Source organism: Mytilus edulis, chromosome 9 (assembly GCF_963676685.1).
Source record: "Mytilus edulis chromosome 9, xbMytEdul2.2, whole genome shotgun sequence".
NCBI classification, from domain to species: domain Eukaryota; kingdom Metazoa; phylum Mollusca; class Bivalvia; order Mytilida; family Mytilidae; genus Mytilus; species Mytilus edulis.
Window position 1 is genome coordinate 67,559,804 of NC_092352.1, and position 27,592 is coordinate 67,587,395.

Here is a 27,592-nt window from a genome sequence, read left to right on the forward strand (position 1 = left end):
CTCTAATATTATGATTTATACATTTTTGTATATTTTCTATATAGTTACAAAATTTTTAGAGAAAGTTCAAATCAAACAGGAGAAAATTGTGTGAGATACATGCTAGTCTAATTATAAGTTTGTAAAAGTTATGAAGAATAAAAAAAAGGGAAAAGAAATGTATCTTTGAAAAACAGTTTATAGAAAAATGCACATTTATATGCAAGTTATTATGCAACAATCATTATATTACAATAACCAACCAAACTTAAAAATTGGAATTGTCGAATATAAATGCATTTACAAATTACAATAAATGGCAGTTGATTGTTTGATGTCACAATTGTTAAATGGTTTGACATTATACAGTTATGTAAACATTATGATCATATTGATTGATTGATTGTTGGTTGCTTAACAAATAACAATATTCAGATAGGCAATCTGTTTTTAACCTCATCTCATAGATATAATCAAACTTTGATTTTTCATTGATTGCTCATTTTAGATGTAATATGCCATATCAACATCACTGTTTTCTAAACAGATACATTTCACACTTAATAGTCATAATTACAATAAGAAAGACAAATAATGAAGAGTCTTTGGAATAAGGCAAATTTTTATAATTTTTGATATTTTTGTTTTTTTCAAAAAGGAACATATACGTTGGAGGGGCCTCTATGGCCAAGTGGTTTAAGTAGTTCTAACACTGTAATCACTAGCCAGTCAACACTGAGGTTCTGAGTTTGAACCCCGATTGTGCGGGTGCATTCAACCCCAATCTTAATTGACTTAGGACTGTCATTTTTCCTATGGTAGGTCAGTGGTTTTCTCCTGGCAATCCGGCTCCCTCCACCAATAAAAACTGGCAAAAAGTGCCATTAAAATACCAACAATCAATCAATCAATCGAAAGGAACTTATGTAATTCAGTGGTTGTCGTTTGTTTATGTGTAACATATTTGTTTTTTGTTCATTTTTTTTATATAAATAAGGCCGTTAGTTTTCTCGTTTGAATTGTTTTACATTGTCATATCGGGGCCTTTTATAGCTAACTATGGGGTATGGGCTTTGCTCATTGTTAAAGGCCATACAGTGACCTATAGTTGTTAATTTCTGTGTTATTTTGGTCTCTTGTGGACAGTTGTCTCATTGGCAATCATACCACATCTTCTGTTTTATATATTATACATTGGATTGATGTTTCATTTTCATATACCCTACATCTTTAATTTATTGATATTTCAGACAATAGTATATATACTTTCCATTATCTGGTTTTAGTAAATTTGTCATCAACCTAAGTGACGTGAAAATCTGCCCTAAGAAAAATAATAAGATACAAGATTATGATGATTACATTGTGAAATTCAAAAGTTTTGAATATTAATGGAAAACTCAGCTTGTAGATATTGAACAAGTGGAATTTTATTACATTTTCTTCATAAAAAGTTAAAATTATTAATATCATGAAATGTTGTTTTGAATTAATATATCCTTTAAAAAAATAAGATTAGGGTGAATGTTGATCATTCTTATGTTTGCATTTTGCTGTATTTGTTTGCACCAGGATAAGTCAGGTTTCTGATGTTTCGTAGTTGTCGTTTGTTGATGTGGTTCATAAGTCATAAGTGTTTCTGGTGTCTCAATAAATAGATTGTACCATTTAATCTAATATAGATTAAACCGATTACTTTAGTCATTTTGGGGGCCCTTTATCACTTGCTGTTGGGTGAGACCCAAGCTCTGTGTTACAAACAGTACTATGACCTATAATGGTTTACTTTGACTAATTGTGACTTAGATGGAGAGCTGTCCATTGGCACTCAAACCAAATCTTCTTATATCTATTTAGCTTTACTTTTTCACCAAGAAGATGGCAGTAAGTTCCTTCAACTTGATCTTAGTAGAAGTATTCTACAACTGTTGCTGTCCTTCAAAGAGGTCTCTGATTCTATTATCTTCATTAAACTAATGTAATAAACAGAGTTCTAATAGATTTATAAGACTTAATTAGATATAATTAGTTACACCATACCTTTGAATGTCAGTTACTGACCAGATTTATTAGTTAACAATAGAATATATTGATAAATAACAATGTTTTTTATGTTTCAATTGATCTCGCTGATTGAGATTCAGATACATTTTTGTAAACAATGGTTTCTAATGCATTCGTCAATTGATCTGATCGGTAGAGATAATGAAGTAATCGTTAGGTCTTACTTAGTTGGCAATTTGTAGTCCGAGCATCTCATTAACGGAGAACCAGGGGATATTTACTAAGTCTTTGTTCACTATAATCAACACTCATTTTATTGACAGATTGAGATATCTGGACCAGAAATAACACTTGTATAATGTTTATATTCAACATAGGTTGACATTTTACTCTGAAAATGTCTCACACAAAGGGGGATCCAGCCATTTTCAAAAGGGGGGGTTCCCAACCAAGGATAAAAGGGAGGTTCCAACTATATGTCCCCATTTAATGCGTTGATGCTCCCAAAAAAATGCGGGGGAAGGGGGGGGGGGGGGGGGGGGGGGGGGGCCCAACCTTGAATCCTCCTGGATCCGCCACTGTCATATCTAACAAATATTGATTGAAAGTGGATATTGAGCTGATTTTCATCTATTACTGTGGATTCATTTATTTTCGTGGGTACCAATTTTCGTGGATTGATGAAAACTTGCATATTCGTGGATATGTAAATTCGTTGTTTTGGCAAATTATGCATACATTCCTTTAGAAAATCTGTATTTCGTTGGTCATTTAAATTCGTGGTTCCCTTGTCCCCACGAAATCCACGAAAATTGGTATCCAACGAATATTAATGAACCCACAGTACATGATAAAAATTAACATGGAAATTGAAAAATTTGATTTTATCAATCATTGTTTGAATTAGAGTTAAATTGAATTTAATATCTCGAGCTGTTATCTGTGTGCTTGATCAGGAAGTAAACTCCATTGATTTAGTGTTACTTTAATTTGCCTTGTTCCTTTATCATAATTCCTAAGGATCTAATATATATAGTTCCTTATTTGCTGATGTTTGTATTGCATACAGTTATAGCTAGGTTTTTGTCGAGCCTGCAACTTTTGTTGCAGAAAGCTCGACATAGGGATAGTGATCCGGCGGCGGCGGCGGCGGCGGCGGCGGTGTTAGCTCACTTCTTAAAAGCTATATATTTTAGAAGGTGGAAGACCTGGATGCTTCATATTTTATATATAGATGCCTCATGTTAAGAAATTTCCGTCAGTCACATGTCCATCGTCCTTGACCTCATTTTCATGGTTCAGTGACCACTTGAAAAAAAAGTTCACATTTTTTGTAATGTTAAATTCTCTCTTACTGTAAGTAATAGGATAACTATATTTTGTATGTGCGTACCTTGCAAGGTCCTCATGCCCGTCAGACAGTTTTCACTTGACCTCGACCTCATTTCATGGATCAGTGAACAAGGTTAAGTTTTGGTGGTCAAGTCCATATCTCATATACTATAAGCAATAGGTCTAGTATATTTGGTGTATGGAAGGACTGTAAGGTGTACATGTCCAACTGGCAGGTGTCATCTGACCTTGACCTCATTTTCATGGTTCAGTGGTTATAGTTAAGTTTTTGTGTTTTGGTCTGTTTTTCTCATACTTTATGCAATAGGTTTACTATATTTGTTGTATGGAATGATTGTAAGGTGTACATGTCTAGCGGGCAGATGTCATCTGACCTTGACCTCATTTTCATGGTTCAGTGGTTATAGTTAAGTTTTTGTGTTTTGGTCTGTTTTTCTCATACTTTATGCAATAGGTGAACTATATTTGATGAATGGAAATATTTTATGATCTTTATGTCAGTCGCGCAGGTTTTATTTGACCGTGACCTCATTTTCACGGTTCATTGCACAGTGTTAAGTTTTTGTGTTTTGGTCTATTTTTCTTAAACTATAAGTAATAAGTCAACTTATATGTTGTAGAGAAGCATTGTAGCTGTACATGTCTGCCTGGCATGGTTCATCTGACCTTGACCTCATTTTCAAGGTTCATATTGGTCTATGTTTAGTTATCTTGGTTAATGTTCTGTTTGTGTGATAGTTGTAATAAAGCTTAGCTTTATACTTAGGACTATCAACATAATATCAATGATTAGTAAAGAAGGCGAGACATTTCAGCGTGTGCACTCTTGTCTATCTTTATTTTTATAAACTTCTTGCTCCGTCTAAACTGGAAAGGGCAATGTATGAAAGGTCTTTTTGTCTAAGATGTCAAGAAAATCATGGCATCCTGGTATGGAAATCTTTTGATACTAAATTAATATATAGACAATGGCCACTTAAAGCAATTTTTAATTCTAATTCTGTCACTTTTCAACTTTTTTTGGATAATTTATGAAATCAGTTTAACCCTTGTCCTTATATAAACATCTTAAGCAAGTTTTAAAGGTTTTATTGTGTTGAAGAATGACCACCCGGGTTGGGATCCATCCATCTTTAAATGGGTGGTTCCCAACCAAGAAGAAAAGGATGGGGGTTCCAACTTTATGTCCCCATTCAAATGCATTGATTGTCCCCCCCAAAAAAAACAGGGTTGCTACTGCTATTCTATTTGATTATGCCATATGTGCCAGGTGAGCAATACGCAGGGCCTTTGAAGCCTAACATTTCTAGTAACTCAAGTACTAAAGCAAACTTTTGTTGGTATGAAGTTAGATAGCATAGGTTCTTTGAAGCCTGAAGTACATTTCTTGTAACATTAGTTCTTTCACAGAAAGCAAACTTTTGTTGGGGTATGAAGTAGATAGCACTAGATATGTGTTATCAACCTGTTTGATGTAAAAAGTAATTCAATTTTCTTTTTACATAGCAAGGTGTTCCAAGCTAATTGTACAAGAATTAGAAGCACTATACATTAATAAAAATCTAAAACATAAAATGATAGTTTTATGTAATGTTATGTGTTTTCATGAATCTAAAGTTTTAAAGTATAATTTACACTTTTCTCCACAAATGATTTGTTTTTCTGGGATTGCATGATCAGGCAGCAAAGATGGCAAAGGTAAGGGAAGCCATTGTAATTGATATTTTATAGTGTGTCTTTATGTTGTGATGTTACACTATTGTTTCAGATAAGGGCAAAAGTAACGGTACCTATTAAAACGTTTAAACCCCCTGCATTTGTATGCACTTGTCCTACTAAGTAAGAAATCTGATGTTCAGTAGTTGTCATTTGTTGATGTAGTTCATAAGTGTTCTCATTTCTCGTGTTTAACAAAGATTAGACTGTTGGATTTCCCATTTGAATGGTTTTACACATGTCATTTTTGGGGCCCTTAATGTTAATATAGCTTACTGTCCGGTGTCAGCCAAGGCTCTGGGTTGAAGACTGTACTTTGACCTATAATTGTTTTTCTTTTGCAAATTGTGACTTGGATGGAGAGTTGTCTCATTGGCACTCGTACCACATCTTCTTATATCTATGTAGGGTAGATAATTGTATAAGATTTATTGCTAGTTATGCACATGGTCTTATATTTTTACCATATTGATGGAAATGTAATAGATGCTGTTGCTTAATGTTGGTCTTCTTGTAAGTTTAACCAGAAACATAATACATTGTTATACATGTCATATTTCTCTGGTTTAACTAAAGTTTTATGTATATATTGTAGATAAGTAAGAAAACTGACTGTAACAAAATGCTGAGAATTATTAAAATGAATAAAATGATACAGCTTTAATTAAGTTAATGACACAAACAAAAATGAAACAATATTAAAAAGGCTTTGGTTATGTCAGTTGTTAGCTATATCCTGCTATTATTGAAGACATAGAAACTTTCATATAATGGTCCGAGACCACAATTGTCGTCCCTTGATTTTCGTTGTTCACGAATATAGTTCCTAGTGTTGACAGTGGGAATTACTTGCCATTAATTTGTATACCCCTTCCAAATTTATTTCTCCATGTTTAATGCCTCAAATTGCAAATAGGGGGTGAAATTACACTTTAAAAAAATTTGGGTCCAGAATTTTAAAGGAAAGTAGTGATTTGGTCCAGATGAAAAAGGTTGAAAATTAGCACTTCGGAAGCTGTCAAAAGATTTCAAGACGCCCTAAACATAAAATTGTCCATATTTTGAGTTAGAGCCGATGAAGTTTTCTATAATTTTGATATAATTTGTCCCAAAAGTAGTACAACACACTGTAAAAGTTTCTTTGAGAAAGCGCAGGTGGGATTTTTTAAATTTTCATTTATGTTCTAAAAGAAATGAACTACGAAACAATTGTGTTCTCGGACCTAATGTAGGAAAATCAATAAATATTAGCTTACAATTCTACAATTTATAATTGAAAAAAACAAAACAAGCACAACATGATTTAGCAATCATTTGGGGGGTACCTTAACCATTGACGAAACGTAATTTACTGTGGATTGTTTTATTTTTGTGGATGTCAATTTGCGTGGATTGATTAACAACTTGAAGATTAAATACCAATTGTTGAAATTATTAATTTTTTTTTTCAAAACTATATTTCAGATTCACCATTACTTGATATTAGATAGATGAGTATGGAGATAAATCAATGTTAGATAAAGAGAAATAATTAACAACAAATAGCCACAAATTTGAAAATCAACTTTAACAAATTCAAAAGTGAAAAAAAGCCTGTCTTAATTATCAAGTTACTTGATTTTATAAACCTAACATTAACTATATGTATTGGGAAACCGACCGTGCAAGGGCTTTATAGCCAGTCAAGGTCGTTAAAAACTTCCATTTGTTGTATTGGGAAGGCAGCAATAGCTGAAAGGCAATATTAAAAATAAATAGCATGAATTCAGATTTTTACATGTTATTTACATATTTTACCATAAATACATATATATTTTGCAAGTGATAGGTTTATTATGTACTTTTTGTGGGCGTTACCTAAATGTAATATACATATCTATGGCATAACATAATGATTGCATTTATTACACCATCTAAGAAGTTTAAACCCTGTTAACATATAAGGATGATCAGAATGTGTTGCAATAATTTCTGAATTTACAGTATTCAATTTTCAATGGAAATTATTTTTCTATATATATGATAAATATTTGAACTGAAATTGTGACTGAGATGGACAGTTGTCTCATTGGGACTTATACTACATCTTCTTATGTTTCTTGACATCACATTACATGTTTGTTACAATTCATATAAAGTTTTGATTTACCTAAACTGCTTAAATTGATACTTTTTTTAATTGAGTAAATTAAATGCTTTACATTGCTGTTTAAATTTTTATTTAAAAATCAATAGCCTGAGTGAGTAACTTATAGTATAATCAGATAAGATTGTAAGAAAAAAAAATACCGGTAATCATTAAATTTTAAAATGTTTGTCCTTAATGTTTCCATATTTGATTGAAATTATTATTGTTTAGCCTTATTTTTTGTCAGTTCTAATTTTGAAATTTCTTATTTCCTTAATTTTATTCAAGTGTAAAAATAATTTTTGTGTTAGGAGTAGTTGTCTCCCCTAGAATGAATTTTAATTGGGTGATGTTTTTCTTATCAATGTTGATTTTATTATTACCAAATCCTCTTAAGCATGTTAAGTGCTTTCCACTGTTCAATACTAACACTCTGATTGATTTTTTTCTTCAAACTTGTGTTATCTTTTATTCTTTATTTTATTTCAATTTTAATCTTAATTCTTAAAAAAATAAATACTGAACGTTAAATGAACCGCAGAGAAAGGTATGATTGTCCATTTTATTGTTGGTCCAAACTGCCCAATATTGTCTTAATCGAGACATGTATATCAACTTATCTTTCCACTGCCCAGGGCAATATGTTGTTCGGAAAGGCATGAACTAAATAGGTTACAGATAAAGTTGTAGAACAAGTTGTTTTACGCACTATAATGTACTGTGGATGGGGTTTACAGTTGAGTGGTTATGTAGGGAAGAACAGAATTTAATTATATGAAGTTGATACATTTTTTGTCAAAGTAAAAAGCTTTGTAAAAATTGATCCTATTACTATACTTGCGTCAGACTTTCTATTGAGATGCTGTGATAATAACTTAGTGTTCTTAGAGAATAAGCTTCAGCACAGATAGCATCTCACCGTGGACATCTGGAAGATAATTTACCTCATTCAGTGAAGAAGATTTTTTACAGGGAAGAAGTGCAACCGACTATTATCGGATCAGCTGATTGAACTCAAGCTGACATACATTCTCAACAGAAAGAAATCAATTTCATTGGCAAACTGGGAATTTTTTTTCATTGACTGTGCATTTAACAACTGAATGTGTGTAATTGTTTGTTTGTGAACTAGTGTGTATGTTGACAAATTGCATAAATCATCATTTACGTCTGAATAAGTTGTGTGGTTGGGTTATATTTGCATCAATAATTATTCAAGTTTCAGTGAATTAATTGTAAGAGAAATTAAGAAGCCGATGCTCATATAACTATGTGGAAGAATTAATTAGATATATGTGATTGTAGAGGGCGATTACGACTGATGTATTGTTATTAGCCTGGAGGAGTTTACACACTAGCTGTAATATCTTTAATAACTCTATGACAAATTATTAGAATATTTCAATTTGATTGGAGACCTTTGATTAAGTGTTAATTAGGTCATATTGTACCTGGAGAGAAAAGTTACGTTAATTACACATTCGAAAGAAAATAATGGGAAATAAGTTTCGTAAATTTACGATTTCTGGTGGGAGTAGTAGTGAGAAGGAAAACAAATCAAAAGACAATGTCGAGGCCACTGCTTCAGATCAGAAAAGTGAAAAGGCCCCTGAGGGCCAAAATGATAAAGTACAAAATGATATAAAACAGTCTGAACCTGAGAACAAAACTGACACAGGACAGGATGTTGTTTTGAAAGAGGATTCAACACCACAGAGTGATCAGAACAAAACTGAAATAGGACAGGGGGTTGTTGTGAAGGAGGAGGAAACAAAACCTCAATGTGAGGAAAATCAAAAGACGGATGAAAATAAAGTTGAAAGTGAAAGCGAAAGTAAAGAACCCAAGTCAGAAGATGCTGGGTCAAAAGCTAGTGAACCTCAGGTCATTGATGAAGTAAGTTGTATTGACCATTTCTGTCCTGGTTAACTTTGATCATGAACTGAGTTTTGTTGTCTAGAAAGTACACAAATAGACTTATCACCAGGTTTTTGAGGTAAGGGGGTTAAATGAATTTTCGAATTATATGATAAACTTTGATAGTGTCTGTTTACATTATATGTTTGTCGTTGGATATTTGAATACAATAGTTTGAACTTAAAACCAAAACAGAAATTGTACACAGCCGACTTCATGTACTGCAGCCATCAGAAAAGCAACACTTTTTACCATACAAACTCTAACTGTTTGTCAACCTTAACAAAATATTAGAAACATTCCTGTCATATTCCTGACACCATAAGAGAATATTTCAGAGAGCTATTATAGTGAAAAAGTAATTGTTGCTTAAATGTCATAAGCCCAATAAAGTGTTGCAAAATCACTGTGAGGCTTAATTTAGAATCCATTAAAATATCTCAAATAGTAAAAAGTTCATATTTGATCAATTACTCTATAGTGTTATCATTTGTCCAATAGGCAATACTGTATGAAAATTGAACCAAGTTGATTCTTTTGCATCAATAAATATGACTACTGGTCACTAGATTTTAACCTGTCATTAGCAACAGGACAGGTGCAATAGTGGAGCAACTAGTAATACCTTCTTGGATGAAGAATTGTCTCATTGGCACTCGTATTACACCTTCTTATATTATCTTTACCTTCTAAAGCACCTTAAAAAAAACTCGGTTTTTGTAAGTGCTCATATTATTTTATCTGAATAGTTTTCTGTGTCGACAGTTTTGTAGAATGTTGTTTGTCTTTTTGTGGTTTTTTTCTTTTTTTCTTTTTGTAAGACATCAATTTTCACTGAACTAGTTACATATTTTTGTTTAGGGCCACTCGGTGCGTGATTTCTCACTGTGTTGAAGACCCATTTGTGGCCTTCAGCTGTTTCTTGGTCTTTGGTTGGGTTGTTGTTTCTTTGACACATTCCCCATTTCCAATCTCAATTTTATTTTGATAGTCCTTCTGGAATCTTCTCCCTGAATATGTCCTTGGTAATCCAATTAGACTTATCAACGGTATGTTCATATACACATGAATGAGAAACAGGACAGGTGCCACATATGGAGCAGGATCTGCTTACCCTTCCTGAGTACCTCAGAGATCAACTGAGATCACTTCCAGTTTTTGGTGGAGTTCCTTCTTTCTATGTTGGTGTTTTGTATGCTGTTTTTTGCCCTTTGGTATCTTTCTCCCCTTTATTTCTTACTGTCACACTGAAGCAGGGTTTCCTAATTTGTATTTACATGTATATATTGAATCATGAATGACCTTTTGCAATTGGAATTGATCTGACTTTGTTGCTGTAAAACCTGGTTTAAAACACCAGATCCAAGAATACATCAGTTCTTATCTATTTATATGGTAAATATCCTTGATTGTTATTGACATTATTCATGTTATTGTTAGCTTGATGGAAATTGACTTTATTTAATTTACCAGTGAATGAGATTGTTTATTTGGTTGACTATATTTGACTTATTATAGTGAATTTGGGGTATACATAAATAACAACAACTGCTTTAACTTAATAAACTATTATAAAGCCATTCACATTGAAGATGTATATATAGAGGTCAAAATATTACTATTTAGAATATCTAAGAGTCTATATTATATACCAAGTTCTGAATTTAAAAGCTACATAATGTGTCTTGTTAAGTTTTCTCGTTTGAATTGTTTAACATTGTCTAAATATCAGGGCCTTTTATAGCTGACTATGCGGTATGGGCTTTGCTCATTGTTGAAGACCGTACGGTGACCTTTTATAGTTGTTAATGTCTGTGTCATTTTGGTCTTTTGTGGATAGTTGTCTCATTGGCAATCATACCAAATCTTCTTTTTTTATTTATACTTGTAAAAGTTGTTTAGTTGTGAAAATTTAACTGATATTTATCCAAAGACCCATCTTCGCTAGCCAAGGGTTACGATCCACTCCCGCTCTCTTCACCCTTGGCGGATTGAGATAATATTTCGGAGACACAAGGTAAGAATTTTTATTGGTTGCAGTAGAAACTCGCTGCATCCAATCAAAAAGCGCCTATAACATTATCACGTGTAAATGTAGAAAGTGTTTGTAAACAATTGCCACGTGTTTATTGTGCAACAAGTCTTTACATCACTAAACATACGACTATATTTAGTGACAACTTGAATGTTTTTAATCAACAAATAGAAGTTCCTGTGTATGTTTCATCACAAATGCATGGATGTTGACGTATATTTTCCTTTCCGGCTTTACCAAGTGGGTAGAATCTAGACACTATCGTGTTTTTACCTCCAAATTGAAGAGTTCAAGTGCTACCATTGGTCAAGAATAATGTATTCGGAATGGGCGTGACTTTAATCTTCCGATAGATGGCGCGACATTGATATAACAAATGTTGGCTCAATCTGCCAAGGGTGAAGAGAGCGGGAGTGGATCGTAACCCTTGGCTAGCGAAGATGCCAAAGACCCTGAACATCAATTAACACCTAAGACTTTGAAGCACTGAAAAAAATAATATAACAGACTATTCTTTGATTTATGAAAACACTGTTTTGTTAAATTGCAAGGGTGAAAAAAAGTTACATCTGTATATTATGCAAAAATATAAATTGTCCCATCTGTTTCTGTAGTGTGAAAGTTAAAGCTGTTCCAATGTTGTGACATGCCTTTGTTACTATAATATAATACTTAACATATGGACCAGTTCTATGGGAAAATATGCTTTTAGAAAAAGATATAAACATAAAGTATGATTAAATGTGTAAGTAGTCAATAATTGTTTATGGTTCTTGTGAATATCAAAGAATAGAGAAGGAAAAACAGAAAAATGCACAATTATTGGATTAATTTCTTATATTTAAGATTCTTTTTTTATTTTATGTTTTGTTTAAAAACATTTGAAAACATATATGTTATTTGCATGTCTGACTTTCATTTAGAAGTACCCAATTTGATGTCCTACAGAACATTTCTGTTTCATGCTAAAGAGCAGTGACTGAATAAAACTCATGTTAAGTAACTTAGTATTAGTACACAGTAGTGACACAGCACTTAATGGTCTGCAACAGATGGGACTAAGTCTTTAGAATAACTAGTCACAATTGTGTCCTGATATAATATTTAAATTGGCCAATACATGTATAATCGTATATTGATACATTTGAAACATATAAGAGAGTGGGGACGGGTTTACAAGGTAGAGAATAAATTATGACTACAAAGTGCAGAAGCAAGGGCCCAAAATATAAGGAATTGAGAAAAATGGGCAAATTAAATAAAGCATAAAGAAAATGGTATAAAAATTAAAGGATAATTAAAAAAGAATTAGGACCCCATCCAGATATTCATTTATAGGACCATTTAATTTGAACAAAAGTACATAAGAATAATAGCTTAGGGCTAAATTGTCACACTCAGGCTTGCATAATACTTCTTTAAGTTCCCCTCAAGGCCAATTCAAAAGCATTTTTTTTTCGATGCAGTTAAGATGATTTTTTTAGGAAATTTCCTTTCCTTTCAAGTTTCTTATACAGAGGGTATAGGGACTTTGTCTTGTAGGAACACCGTCACATGATAATTGTAGAGACTTTTATGTACATACATGCAGACGTCCCAATCATGTCAAGGTTACAATACTTGTCAGGGGTGTATGCTATTCTTACCATAAAACTTGTCCTAACTGTCAAGTCAATATCTGTCATTGGAATAAGTTCATGACCAGAATTTGACTTATATGGACTGATCAACAGGGGGTGTAGAAGGGAGAGTGTATATATTTAAAGGGTTTAGGAATTCATAGATACATCTTGGTAATTTTTATGAAGTGTCACTTGAATTTGTGAATATTATAGTGGAAATTAGGCTAATATTTTAGAACAATATTCTTAGGGCCTGATTTATTGCTGTTGAATGCTTTGGAACACATACTTATTAATTTTTTTTTAACCATTTAACCACTTTTTAAAAGCTTTTGTTCAAAGCCTGTCAGATTTCCAGAACCATAAAAAGCCCTGCTCCAAAATTTTCTGAAATGAATCGAAGGCCCTCAGTGAGTCTGAGTAAGGTTCATTACAAAGGAAACCCTGCTGTTATTTTCAGCTTTATAAGTCGAAATTACATACTCGCGGGCCCACTTTAAGATTGACCATTTATTTAAAATCTGAGTGAATATATAAGTACTTTATATTAACATCTTCATCTTATATACTCGAGGAGGCCAGGAATAATTAATTTGGCTATGGTAAACAAAACAATTGAAGGACTAGATGCTAGATAACCAAGAATTTTGTTTCTGAAAAATAGAAAAATCAGTGTATTATACTGATTGGACCAAACTGATTAAAGTCTCATTTCAGAAAATTGAGACTCCCAAGGGTAACAACTCTATTTTCATCAACCCTGATTTCTTTGATTTATTATAGTGAAAATCCTAGAACATTACACATGTTACACCAGCTCTGAAACTCAAAGCTCTAAAATGTTTTTATACCAATGGATTTTCTCATTTTTTATCACTGATGCTGATACATATGATGTATTTATATTTGAGGATATAAAATGCTTGGGAATTATGATTTGATATTACATCAACGTAGAATTACATGTCAGAAATCATTATGGGATGTATTAGATATCAAATCTTACGTGTTTATGTATAGAAATGTTATGAATGCAGGGAAACTTCAGGAATGTTTACACTGTTTTCTGTTTATAACAAATAGGGCCCTTATATTCTAATCGGGTGTTTAATGGGTGTTTGTTTATGTAATGGGTTATTATGGGTAGGAAGGGAGGGGGTATAATGGTAAATAATATAAGATAGATTTAAATCAAACTAGTCAAAACATTCACTAAATTTTATCATCGGTATAAGGATATCATTCGTAAATATAGCTCAACATGCAGACTTCTTATACGTTCAGGTATTTCACATCCAATTTTTTATGGAAATATTCTTTATAAAGCACAAAGGTGTCAGTATTCTCCTCAGAAACTAAAAAAAACCTTTGAATAGACTTATTAAGAAGGGATATAGTTACGATACTGTTGTCAGGTCATTAAAGATTGCATATTTTGGAGTTAATATTGATTCACTTATAAGGTCTTTGCATCGGAACTAAACACATTTATTAAAAAACCAGTTGTTGGCATGACACGGGTTATGTTCTTCTCATATATGTTATGATGGTATGATACTAAACCCCTAATTGAAGTCTGGAGCTGGCATGTCAGATAACTGCTAGTAGTCTGTTGTTATTTATGTATTATTGTCATTTTGTTTATTTTCTTTGGTTACATCTTCTGACATCAGACTCGGACTTCTCTTGAACTGAATTTTAATGTGAGTATTGTTATGCGTTTACTTTTCTACATTGGCTAGAGGTATAGGGGGAGGGTTTAGATCTCACAAACATGTTTAACCGCGCCGCATTTTTGCGCCTGTCCCAAGTCAGGAGCCTCTGGCCTTTGTTAGTCTTGTATTATTTTAATTTTAGTTTCTTGTGTACAATTTGGAAATTAGTATGGCGTTCATTATCACTGAACTAGTATATATTTGTTTAGGGGCCAGCTGAAGGACGCCTCCGGTTGCGAGAATTTCTCGCTACATTGAAGACCTATTGGTGACCTTCTGCTGTTGTGTTTTTTTCTATGGTCGGGTTGTTGTCTCTTTGACACATTCCCCATTTCCATTCTCAATTTTATTAAATCTCTTAATTCAACAATTGAATGAAAACAACCCCTATTTTTATGCGATTGTTTAAATTGTGGAAGGCCGCCTCTTAAAAAGAAGAATTAGGAGCCTTTAATCATTATTAGGAGGCAACCTAATTGGTTATGAGTTTAAATTAGGAATAAAACACTGCATCAAGAAATATAATATATGTATTCTGGCATCCGCCACTGTAACCTTTACTTTTGGCATCCATTAATTGTTATTGTCACTTAATTAATTAATTATGTTTGTTTTTTTCTGCATTTTTTGCATGTAATACTTTTTCTTACAATTGAAAAGTCCAGAATCTGGAAATAATTGTTGAATCAGTCAGTCTTTCTTAATTTGCACTTTCAAAGCCCCTATAGATCTATCTAATGTACTTGTAAGTTCAGTTAGAACAGATAAACCCTTTGGCACCTGTATGGACATATATGGTCTTCATATAAAGTCAATTATATGTCATGGTGAGGACATATTCCTTGATTCCTTATAAATCTAGTCACAGACAGAGAAAAACAGTTTCGTATTTCTGTAATTATAAGAGCACACAAGCTAGTTATACAAATACAAAAAAAGAAAAGAGAATTAGCATGTTTATGTATATATATCCAAATGATTTTCATTTTTGATGATGTCATAATGTCTTAGAAATATGATGACTGACCTTGCTAGATTTGTGAAACATTGAGAATTAAATATTGAGTTTCAAATAAAGCTTACATTGGAAACCTGAGGATTAAAGCAGCTGATAAGTACTTCAGATTATCTTGTTTCATAAACTTGTGATTTAATCAGCTGTATTTTTATTGAAGGAAGCCTAAATACTTTGAAATTTGAAACTTATAGAAAACAAAGTATCAAAAAAGAAATCACTCTATAAATGATGTATAAAATTTCTGTTAATTTAGTCAAGGATTTATATAGCAAGACTACAAATCCTTGATTTAGTCTCCAAATTCATAACTACTGTTAGGTTTTCCTTCAATTTTCACACATATTGATAAATCATAAGTTTATCCAATTTTCAAATTCAAATTTTATTGCTTTTAAACTATGAGATTGTGACAAATAGACAAATTTATGAATTTTATCAAGCATCATCTTGATGGCACTTAACTTGTGTTGATTCTAAGGTTTCAGTGTTTTCAGTTTTTCAAAATTTTTGTGTTTTGCCAAGTAACGTTCTTTTAAATATTCTTTTATTTTCATTTGTTGATAATTGTATATAAATTCTGTTAAACAGCCAGAAGGAAACTGATTTCTCTGAAGAAGCTTTAAGGTTAAGACCTTTTAGAGTGAGTGTCCCTGTTTTATTTCGCCTGAATTTTTTTTTGAAGTTCCTGTTTGAAGTCCCTGTTTGAAGTCAAGGTAGTTCACAAAAGTTTTTCTTGGGTGAGTTCAGGTCATTTGTACTGTGTGGACGTTTTCAGCAGTAAAGTGTCTGTTTGACGTCAGGTAATTTTACACAAATTTCTCTAGAGGCGATTTGGTCATTTGTACCTGGCTGATGATAGTATCACTGCCTCAGTCGTTAAATGTCACAAATGAACAAAATTATATACCCTAGTACAACTGATATTTCATTGAATTCCTCAGGCTTATTGGATAATATAGAAATTGTGTTTAATGTGTGGTTGTAATCTAAACATATTATGGTACGGAAATTGGATTTTTCGTTTTCCCTCAGAAATAATAACATCCTTTAAGTGTACCGGTTCAGTGATTGAACTAATTTAATCTCAGGAAATTACAACTGAAAAAAATGAATGAAATACGATTTGTATTGGTAGAGGTAGATAGATGTTTTTGAATGAAAGATTAAACATTTATGAAATGAAGATATTTGAATATCATTTGTTTTTTCGGTTACATTATAGAATTTTACAGGTCAGCAACTTTCATATAAATAAATTGAGTTCATTGTTTGAAATTCTTACCGATGACATTATCATACTTGATTAAACAATTATGGATATATCTATAACTGTGTCATGAATGACAATGGCTATGTTTCAGTATTGTAACAACTCTCCCTTTTGTCATGTCCTGTGATATTATAGTTTAATTGCTATGCTGTATCATCCAATAATGTTTTGCTGGTTGTTGAAACGTACAGTTACCTAATGTTGGTAATTCCTTTAATGCCATGAAGTCTGTGGTGAAGAGTTGTCTCATTGGCAATCATTTCTTATTTCATTATTTTATAACCCAATCTCCTTTCATGGTTTACAATGAATGGGATCTAAGGGAGTGCAAAGGTATTCCATTATGACCCTGCAACCCAACAAAAAACGCAAATGACATCTACAGGTCAACGTATGGTCCTCAAAAAAGATGAGGCTTTATGGTGTAAGTGGAACTACAGAGTATCACTAGCCTGTCAACACTATGTCTTGAGTTCAAATCCTGCATGTCGAAGATGCATCATACTCTTAAAAGACTAATCAACTAGTAATGGTCAGCGGTTTTCTTCTGGCACTCAAGCTTTCCTAAAAATAGCACTACCTTCTATACAAAATCAGAGGTGGATTAGATCGAGGGTTTTTCCGGGGGCCCGGGCCCCCACTTTTGTAGGAAAAATTTGGTTGTTTATATAGGGAATCACTCACTCAAGCATGACCGGAAGGGGCCCCTCTTAGGCAGTCAGTGGGCCCCTCTTATGAAAATTTCTGTATCCACCACTGAAAATGTCAAGCTCTAGCAGTCCTCAAGATTGTCATATCAACATCACCAAATACTACAGCTAACCTGCTTCAAAGGTCAACTCTGTTCATGTCAAACTCTTCTGTCCTTGAACCTCAATATATTAAGATCACCTCACAATTTAGACAAGTTTTCTATGGTGCTATTTTGGATTGCGTTGGAGCTCTCGGTACATTTTCATATCTTCTTTCTTATTAAACAAACAAATGTTTCCCTTGTAAAGAAGTCCTAAGAGGTGGATTTGTTATAAATCTTTAGAAGTCCTGGAGGTTAATTTGTTATAACAATCTATTGATCCTTGTGATTAGATTCCTGTGATATTCTTTTAGAAAACAATTTGTTTGCACAAGAACATTGGTGCCATTACAGCTAATCTTTTATTGTTTTGACTATAATTAGTTTACACTTTGTGCACAAGAGAATCATTTAAGCTGGTTTCCAATAACAATTCCTTTCTTTGAATATTTTTTTATTTTTTTATTGCATGAATATTCCAGTTCTAAGTTAATTCTTTGGCAATTGGAATTTGGTATTTCTGTAGACAGAATCTTTCTGTATTCTAGAGATAATGTTTTAATTTTTGAACGATACAATATGGTTTGAATGTTTGGAATAAAATTAATAATCATTTCAATACAAAACACAGTGTTACAGTAATTTGCAATTGGAATTAAACGGTGGTAGAAGAAGAAAAATCTGTTACAAGTTGTAAAAGGAGAACGGTTGATGTATTAATTTCATCTGAATATATTTTAATCTATTTCACGATTATTACATTAAGTCCTAAAATCACTTTTGTAAAATAGCATATGAAAATTTGTAATATATATTCAAGTGTCCTATAGAGGGCAAGTTTAAGAATGAAAATTATGGTGATAGAAAAAAGAGGATGTTGTATGATTGCTTAAATGAGGTTTAACTCTTCACTAGAGACCAAATAACACAGCAATTAACAACTATAGGTTACTGTACAGCCTTCAACAATGCAAAAGCCGATACTGCATAGTCCACTATAAAAGGCTTCAGAAATGAGTGGCTGTTATAGGACATTGAACAATAAAGCAAAACAAAGAATTAAAAACAGTGATATTGTTTGCCTTAAATTAGTGGAAAATAAAGGCTTTTTCCCCTGGAGTCAAGAATCCCAATTTGAAAAAAATATGGCTTAAAATTATTCCCAAAAAGACAACTTTTTTTCCAAACAGCTAGTGCAGTGTGACAGTAGTAATTGTGTATGAATACAAACTGAAAAACACTCATTTAAACAATTTTCTTTCCTAAAATGACTATATGTGCACATTTGAGGGTCTATTTATGTATCATCACTGACTCTTGAAAATGGGTCTGTAAATAGACGTTTCAGTCAAATTCATGGTTTATTTTAAATTTCCCAATTTGATGAAAATGACGCATATTTTCCCAAAAAAAAAGGGTAGAGGTAGTTTTGAAAAAAGCCAACAATATCACTGTAAAAATGTACAGAGGGGCTTTAATCATGACTATCAATTTATTATGCACTCCAAAAAACTACAGATAATGATTAATAATCAAGATGCAATTCTTTTTTCACAGTATGTCTATATATAAATTCTTGCCAACTGAACTGTGAACCCTCATATTGGAAGAAAGTATAATATTGAGCTTTATCTTGTGAAAATCTTATAAAATACATTACTAGAGATAATTGGAGATTTCATCTGTCAGAAATCTTTTGCCTTGAAAAAACATTAAAACATTTTCAGTTAATAAAGTTTCTACATCAAATTAAGCTAAGATCATTTGAAAAATTTCAGTACAATCTTTCCAGAGAATTGATTGAGTTGATATTTCATAATTTTCCATTAAAGGCACTGAATTGAATTCAACTGTAAACATTGTAATCATGACCAAGTTTAAATATCATTGTTAGTTTATCCTGGCAACGGAAGTTGTGTATCACAACTCCAAGGATGTAGCACAGTCTTAAAGGAAAATCAACACGTTCATCTTTTTGTACTAATTCAAATTCATTAAATATTTCATATTAACCGAATTATTTTCAAATGGAATAAAACAGTATTTGATCAATACCTTTTTGTATGGTTTAATTGATATCTCTAATACAGATGTTGGTCCCTAATTAAAATGTATTCAGGTTTTGTAGACAAATCAGGTGTTAGTTTTTTCTTTAAGTTATTTTACAGCTGTCATATGTCAGCTTGTTTAAAGCAGTATTGGTTTTGCTCATTGTTGTAGGCTGAATTTTTGTGGCCTGTAATTATTCACATCTATGTCATTTAGTCTCTTATGGAAAGTTGTCTCATTCAGACAATCATACCACATCTTCTTATTTAATATTTATTGAAAAACAGTGTTCTCAGTACCCATACAGAAAAAATGATCACTAGGCCAACTGCATTGCTCAACTGGCCGCCAGTTGAGCTATCAGTTGAGGGCCAGTTGAGGGCTTAGTAGCTGGCCATCAGTTGAGCAAATAGTTGAGGGCCAGTTGAGGGCTAGCTGGATTTTTGCCATGCAAAATAGGTAGCCCTCAACTATCAATGCTCAACTTTATGCAAATTAGTTGAGCAACGTTGAGGAAATATCATAGTTGAGGGCTAGGTATCCAACAGTTGAGCAATTAGAGTTGAGGGCTACCTGGCCAACAGTTGAGGACCAGGTTATTAAAAGTTGAGGGCTAGGTGGCCAATAGATGAGGGCCAGGTCATTAAAAGTTGAGGGCTAGGTCTTTAAAAGTTGAGCATTGTGTGGTAATTGCACACTGATGACTACACATTGTAGAAAAAATAAATTTAAATTGTGTATTTTTATAGCCAAAATACTGCTGAAAAACCTCAACTCACAACAGACTACATGAATGCTTTATCCTTGCTTTTTAGAAGTTATCTAGCAAATAAGAATAGATCTCTAGCTTATTACCAAATTCATTATATTAGAATATTCTTATTTTATTAGTAATATTTTCTTAAACAAATTGTCTTAATAATAAGATAGATGTCTCCTGTCTTACACATTTTGACAATACATAAATTAATGCATAAATACATTGTCTCATTTTTTTCTTCACTCTTTAAAGTTTATAAAGAAAACACTTTACATATCACTATTTTGAACTAAAAGAGCATAATTATACACTTATTCAAAATGGTGGAAATCAAATCTAATCCAATATTTTGTCCAATGTACTTACCCAAAGAAATCTTCCTAAATCCAAGAGTCATGTCATCAGAAGAATACACTGCACTTATCAATGTCAATACAGTTATTTGTAACTTTTTTTATCTTCATTCATTGTAAAATTCATATTTTATTCATGATAGCTAGAAGACATCTTTGCTTGCCATGTGCATGCTCAAACCCAGTTCAAATTTTAAATATTTGAGGTTCTTTTGGGTATTGTGACAGTGTGATCACTTTGAGATTTGCCCCTAATAATAACTGTTAATTACCTCAGTCTTGAATATTTGATATATCTTATAATAAAAGAAATACTGTTTGTTTTTTATCTTTATGTCAAAGATTTAGTTAAGTTAAAATACAGAAAAATGTATAAAAACATGTGCTTCCCTTAATTTGTGTACATTTATAATAATACTTCCTGTCCATTTGCACTAAAGACAGATAAAACAGATGGCACATAACATTTATATCACCAGGTCATATTTCTAATTGCTCAACTTTTGTTCAACTATAAAAAAAAAATCAAAACCATAATAATGAACGCTCAACTTTTCCTCAACTACAAAAAATTCAAAGTCTGAATGCTCATCTTTTGCTCAACTATATGAAAACCAAAGATCAATTGCTCAACTTTTCCTCAACTTAATGGCCAGCTTAAGTTGAGGGCCAGTTGAGCGACATCTATCCAACATACACTGCTTGGCCAGGTTTGAGTTGAGCTAAGATGCTCAACACCTATAGCCCTCAACTATTTTGCTTAAAACAGCTAGCCCTCAACTGTCCGCCACATGGCCATCAACTGGCCCTCAACTTTTTTTTCTGTAGGGGTAGGGAATATTTCAGCCCTATAGTTATTTTTATCAAACTTCATAGACTTCATTCTTCCTTTAATTGGTTGGTTATTTGGTTATTTGATTATTACTTAGCGTCCAGTGACCCTTTAGTTAGAGAGAAAAATTGGGCCTTGGTGGCCTTAGTGGTCTGAGTATAGTTACTACGTACTGTAATCAGTAGCAAGTCAACACTGAGGTTGTGTCTGTTCCAACCCGCACTTGCCAGTGCACTCATCTCCAATCTTAATTTACTAGGAGTTTTCTTTTTTTACCTTGGAAGTTGGTCCTTTTTTCTGGGCACTCTGCAGTTACCACCAATAAATACTTGCCACGACAAATTAGCCAAAAAGCGTTGCTTAAAAGTAGCATAATAAAAGACAAAAAATCTAAATCTAATGGAAAGCAAAAGATTTCAATAAGTGATATTCTAAACCATGAATTATTTACTTATGTAGGTTACTGCCCTTTAAAATGAAAAGTATTGTTCTGCTGAAGTAAAGAGAAAGAAAATTTTGCTTTACAAAAAAATTAAACATTCAGCTATTTTATACATGCACAAATCAATATTTAGCATTTAATATCGAAATTCAGAATTTATTGTGGAGTTTTTATTAATGCAAATAATGTGACTCGCCTGTGTCAGCATTGCAGTAATAAGATCTCACATTTTGATATCTGTATGCAATTTTTTCTGAAATCAGAATGATTTATCTTGATTTTTTTAAGTAATGTTCAAGAGCAAAATAAATGTTAGCAATTATTTCTGAATTTACAGTAGCGGGGTACTTCATTACTGCTAATCATAAGCTCTTTACTACAGTGAACCAGGTGAGCTGCTACTCCAAAGTATGGGGAATAACCTATAATCATTTGTAATTTTAGAGTCAATTTAGGATGTATAGGAAATAACTTATTTAGAAAAAGTGTTAGAACTGTAATTACTTGGTCCCCAGCTCACAGAAAATCTTCTATGAAGAATTATTTCTGTGATGAAATATGATGTAATACAATAATTGATGGTACCTTAGGATCAATGGGAGGTTATGTAGATAATTGAAAATATTCAAATGAAGGCTGGTGTTACTAATATGATTTATAAGAGATGAGTTGTATGGAGTTCTTTGTAATCAAAAAGTAAAGGGGTTGTCTCAAGTAAAGTACAAACTACATCCTCAACAATGAGGGGAAATGACACACTTTTGGGATATAGGGTTAAAAACCTTCTAAGCGTGTATGGGATATATGGCATATAAAGTAGGAAAGTTATACAAGCCTTTCTGTAGGATATAGGGGTTATTTATAAACAAAATGATCTGCTTCTGATTATTATAATTAACTTACCATTATAGCTGATTTTATCATCTTTATATAAGAGATGAGCATTAAAAAACACCCTTATTTCTAACTTCTTTGAAAAACTTATTTTTGGGCCCTTTATAGCTTGCTGTTCGCATGTCTAAGCCAAGGCCATGTGTTGAAGACTGTACTTTGACCTTGATACTTGTTTATCTTTTACAAATTGTGACTTGGATGGAGAGTTGTCTCATTGGCACTCATACAACATCTTCTAATATCTATTATGTCAAATATTAAACTACCAATATACTTCCCATGCAGTTCATTTTACTTATAAAAGGGATGAGTAGAGTTGCTCCAGCATACTTACAAACTAATAGGAAAATTAATATGAAAATTAATGTGTTTTGACTTACATTGCATCTGAGGATTTTTTAAACAATATATGAAAATATATAATAACAATGATAATTCTAGTAAAAGAAATATTTAAGGTAAAATGAAAGAATAACTGACTCTCCAGTTGTACTCATTATATTTGTTATATTTGCAAGAAATGAAAATGACAAATTTTAAATATTGATAACCGACTATACTTCTCTTGACTACTTGAACTGATGCATACATTGCATGATATACAACATTTATAAAACAAAATTGATGGTGTAATGCATCTGTAACATTTTGTCGTAATCACAATAGATTTACTGATGTTGATAAAACCACAATTGATTTATCTGATGTTGCTAAAACAATCCACAGCAAGTCTAACAATGATTGATTGAAACTTTACAATTAATTTAGTGATGGTTCCATTTGTACAATTAGGGATATTTGGTCACACAAATCAATTGTCTAAATGTTTTTCAGAGAAAAAGTGTTCTTTGGTTGACCTTGTATATTTGTATTATGGTATTGGGGAACAATTTGTCAACCAAAGATGATTGATTATGAAAAGGGAGACAATTCTGTTCAACAAATTTTATCCTCGAAAACAAGGGGAGCAACTCTTAGGTGACAAATACGAGACTTTTGAACATCAGGGCTTTTAATCTCATTTTACATTCATTCTTATAGACTATTTAGGAATAAAGAATATTTATTAGGACAGAGACCTTATGACACAAAAACAATGATATATTATTTATTTGCAAGAAATCTCGACTGGGGTATTGCAACTGATATCTCAGCTGTTTACTATTATGAAGTTAAATAAAAACCCTGGTTATTAATACATATATTGTTTGATGTATCCACTCAACATTATAATTGAGTTCAATTGACAGCATGCTATAATAAAATGTAAAATGTAAAATAGTGAAAGTTTTATTTTCTATAGACTTTAATTGTTCGCGTAGATGAGATTACATTTAGCTTCCTACCAAAGCTGTTTTTCAATCAGTCATTATCTTCTTTTTTCTCCAATCTTTTGTCCTTTACTGTATAAAAGGTTAAATGCAAATGATATACACACAGTTCACACATGGAGATCGGAAATAATAATGTCTAGATGCATGTTAGAATTTCTATAAATCATGATAGAAAGCAGTTGGTGTTAGCTGTTTCTGAATATATTTATTTTTAAATGAAAATCTAAATGTCAAATTGAAAATTTAAACAGACAATTTGTATAACTTTAAGCTAATTAGCACACCCACAACTAATAGTATACCAGTATAATGTTTTGCTGTTAAAATGCTTTAAATCTTTTTGGTAAAATTCAATGTTGGTATGCAGTTGCACTTGTGTTGTTAGGATCCAGTACAAATGCTGTAAGGTTTTGGCAATACCGTTTTTGGGCAACCTTTGTAGAAATTACACCTAAAGAAGCACTCTTAATCCTGAATTATTTATATTAGTTTTGTACATACTAAATTATTGCAAAACCCTACCACGCTTTTAACAAATTCTCAGGTTAAACATCTATGCCTTTATTGAATGACATACCATTGGGTCTAAGTCCTACTGATTTCCCTTCAGTTCTATTTACTTCAGTCTTAAAATAACATGATTATGTTATTAATCTTAGGCTTATTTAAAAACCCTCCCCCGAATGTTTGTTGATCCAGCTTTTACTTGAGTATAAGGATGGAGATGTATTTATAAAGCTGATAGCTGGTTATCTAAAACTTAATGAAAATATCCTATACTATGATTGCTATATTTTAGCAACAAGTTATTGAGCAGCTGATAACAGGTTTAATCTTGCAGTATAGGAAACTAAATATCTGCCTTTGATAAAATCTGAAAAATGCAAGCTAATAGCTTTGATACATTAATTTAAATTAAAGTCACTTTGAATTAAGAAAGCCTAATATATGTTCAAAGAAAATGTTGTATCCTTTGTGCAGCAGGTGCATTATCCTGTCTGCGTGTTGTACTATACCATTTTATAAAATATTTTCTACTGATATACATTTGTTATTAAAAGAGGTATATCATGTTTCATATTTCCTAAAAATGGAAATTAATGTTTTTAACAATAAAAGAGACATATTGATCCTTTGTATATTATAGACAAATGTCAGAACCTTTGTGGATGGTATATATGTAACTGTTTTGTTACATGATTGAAATGTGTTTTAGCCCAGTACTTCGGTACTGGCATGAAAATTTGCTGTTACAAAATGTTAGAAATTATTGTAAATTAAAGAATGTATCTCCCTCATGCAAAGCTCTGATTCCTTTCACGGATTTGGCTATACTTTTTGGACCTTTTGGATTATAGCACTTCCTCTTTTATATAAGCTTTGGATTTCAAATATTTTGACCACGAGCATCACTGAAGAGACATGTATTGTCGAAATGCGCATCTGGTGCAGGAAAATTGGTGCCGTTAATGTTATTAGTAGTGTACTATGGGTTTCAACAAATTGCATAGAATGAAATCCAAATAGTTATTATACATACTGCTGTTCAAATCATTGAAACTGCAGACACAGGGATTTAGACAAAATTATCCCACTCGTCACATACAGTGATTCTGACAAAGTACTTGCACATCACACAGCAATTCACACAGAACTTTTCCATTGCACACATAGCCATTAAACAAATATTGCTCATTGTACACACAGTGATACAGACAACTACTTCACCGTCATAAACTGATTCATATAAAGTACAACACAGAGTGATTCAGATAAATTACTTGCACAATCAGCACACACAGAGTGATTCATATAAAGTACTTACACATCACACACAGTGATTCAGACAAACTTCTTTCACACCACACACTGAAGTTAGCATGTCACACACAGTGATTCATATAAAGTACTTGCACATCACACACAGTGATTAAGACAAACTTGTAACTTGCACATCACACACAGAGATTCAAACAAAGTTAGCATGTCACACTCAGTGATTCAGATAAAGTACTTGCATATCACACACAGTGATTCACACAAAGTACTTGCACATCACACCCAGAGATTCAGATAAAGTACTTGCACATTACACACAGTGATTCAGACAAAGTACCTTCATATTACACACAGATATTCAAAGTATTTGCACATCACACACAGATATTCAGACAAAGTAAATGCACATCACACACAGAGATTCAGACAAAGTACCATCACATAACACACAGTTATTCAGATAAAGTACTTGCACATCACACACAGTGATTAAGACAAAGTACCTTCACATTACACACAGATATTCAAAGTATTTGCACATCACACACAGAGATTCAGACAAAGAAAATGCACATCACACACAGAGATTCAGACAAAGTACCATCACATCACACACAGTTATTCAGATAAAGTACTTGCACATCACACACAGAGATTCAGATAAAGTACTTGTCTTCACACAGTGATTCAGACAAAGTAAATGCACATCACACACAGAGATTCAGACCAAAGTATTTAAACATCCCACACAGTGATGCAGATAAAGTACTTGCACAGCACATACAGTGATTCAGACAAAGTACCTTCACATAACACTCACAGATTCAGATAAAGTACTTGCACATAACACTCAAAGATTCAGACAAACTACTTGCACATCACACAAGGATTCAGACAAAGTACTTAGCCATCACACAGAGTGATTCAGATAAATTACTTTCACATTCAGACAAAGCACTTGCACCTCACATAGTGACTTAGTAAATACTTGCACATCACACAGCAATTCACACAGAACTATCCTTTTGCACACACAGCCATCAAACAAAGTACTTTACAGTGTTCACACAGTTATTCACACAAAGTACTTGAACATAATAACTATGTACAGCAATTCAGACAAGAGTACTATCTATAAATGGGCATTCACACAGTGATTCATTATCAATTGAAATTCACTCATTTGTGTTGATTTAACAGTAATTGGCAATGGTATATACTACTGTGAATAGCAGACTTATTCTCAAAGGCAGTGAGAGACAGGCCTGATCTGTACATAGAATCTCAATGAAATTAAATTGATTCTGATTGAAAAACAAACTGCAGCCTGTGTTTAATCTAGCTGCTAATTAAATTCTGTATGCAGTCGAGAAAAAATAAAGGAGCACTTGGTTTCATAACTGTTTTCATGTCTAAATCTTGACAGTGATGTATACCTCATTAACCTGATTTTTTTGATAAACAAACATCTTAGCCTGAAAAAAATTGAGATAATGTTGACCCATCTTATATATCATCTTGAAGGTAATAATTTGTCATCAGTTGATGGCTGTTTAAGTCACAAAATATCCAATTAAAATAGACAACCACAAACTTTTA

At 32.4% G+C, this 27,592-nt stretch overlaps 1 protein-coding gene across 3 annotated transcripts in view; it reads left to right on the plus strand.

Annotated features, from left to right (window-relative positions):
- Nucleotides 1–27,592, plus strand: part of LOC139488891 (cAMP-dependent protein kinase regulatory subunit) — a 109,495-nt gene that overhangs the window by 17,469 nt on the left and 64,434 nt on the right. Inside the window, exon 1 of one of the 3 annotated variants that reach the window (XM_071274852.1) lies at nt 7,886–9,076. The exons of the other annotated variants lie outside the window; for them this stretch is intronic. Within the exon in view, the coding sequence (XP_071130953.1) occupies nt 8,675–9,076 (402 nt within the window). The 5' untranslated portion in view covers nt 7,886–8,674. Of the gene's footprint in view, nt 1–7,885; nt 9,077–27,592 lie in introns of those variants that run through there. 3 annotated transcript variants of the gene reach the window in all.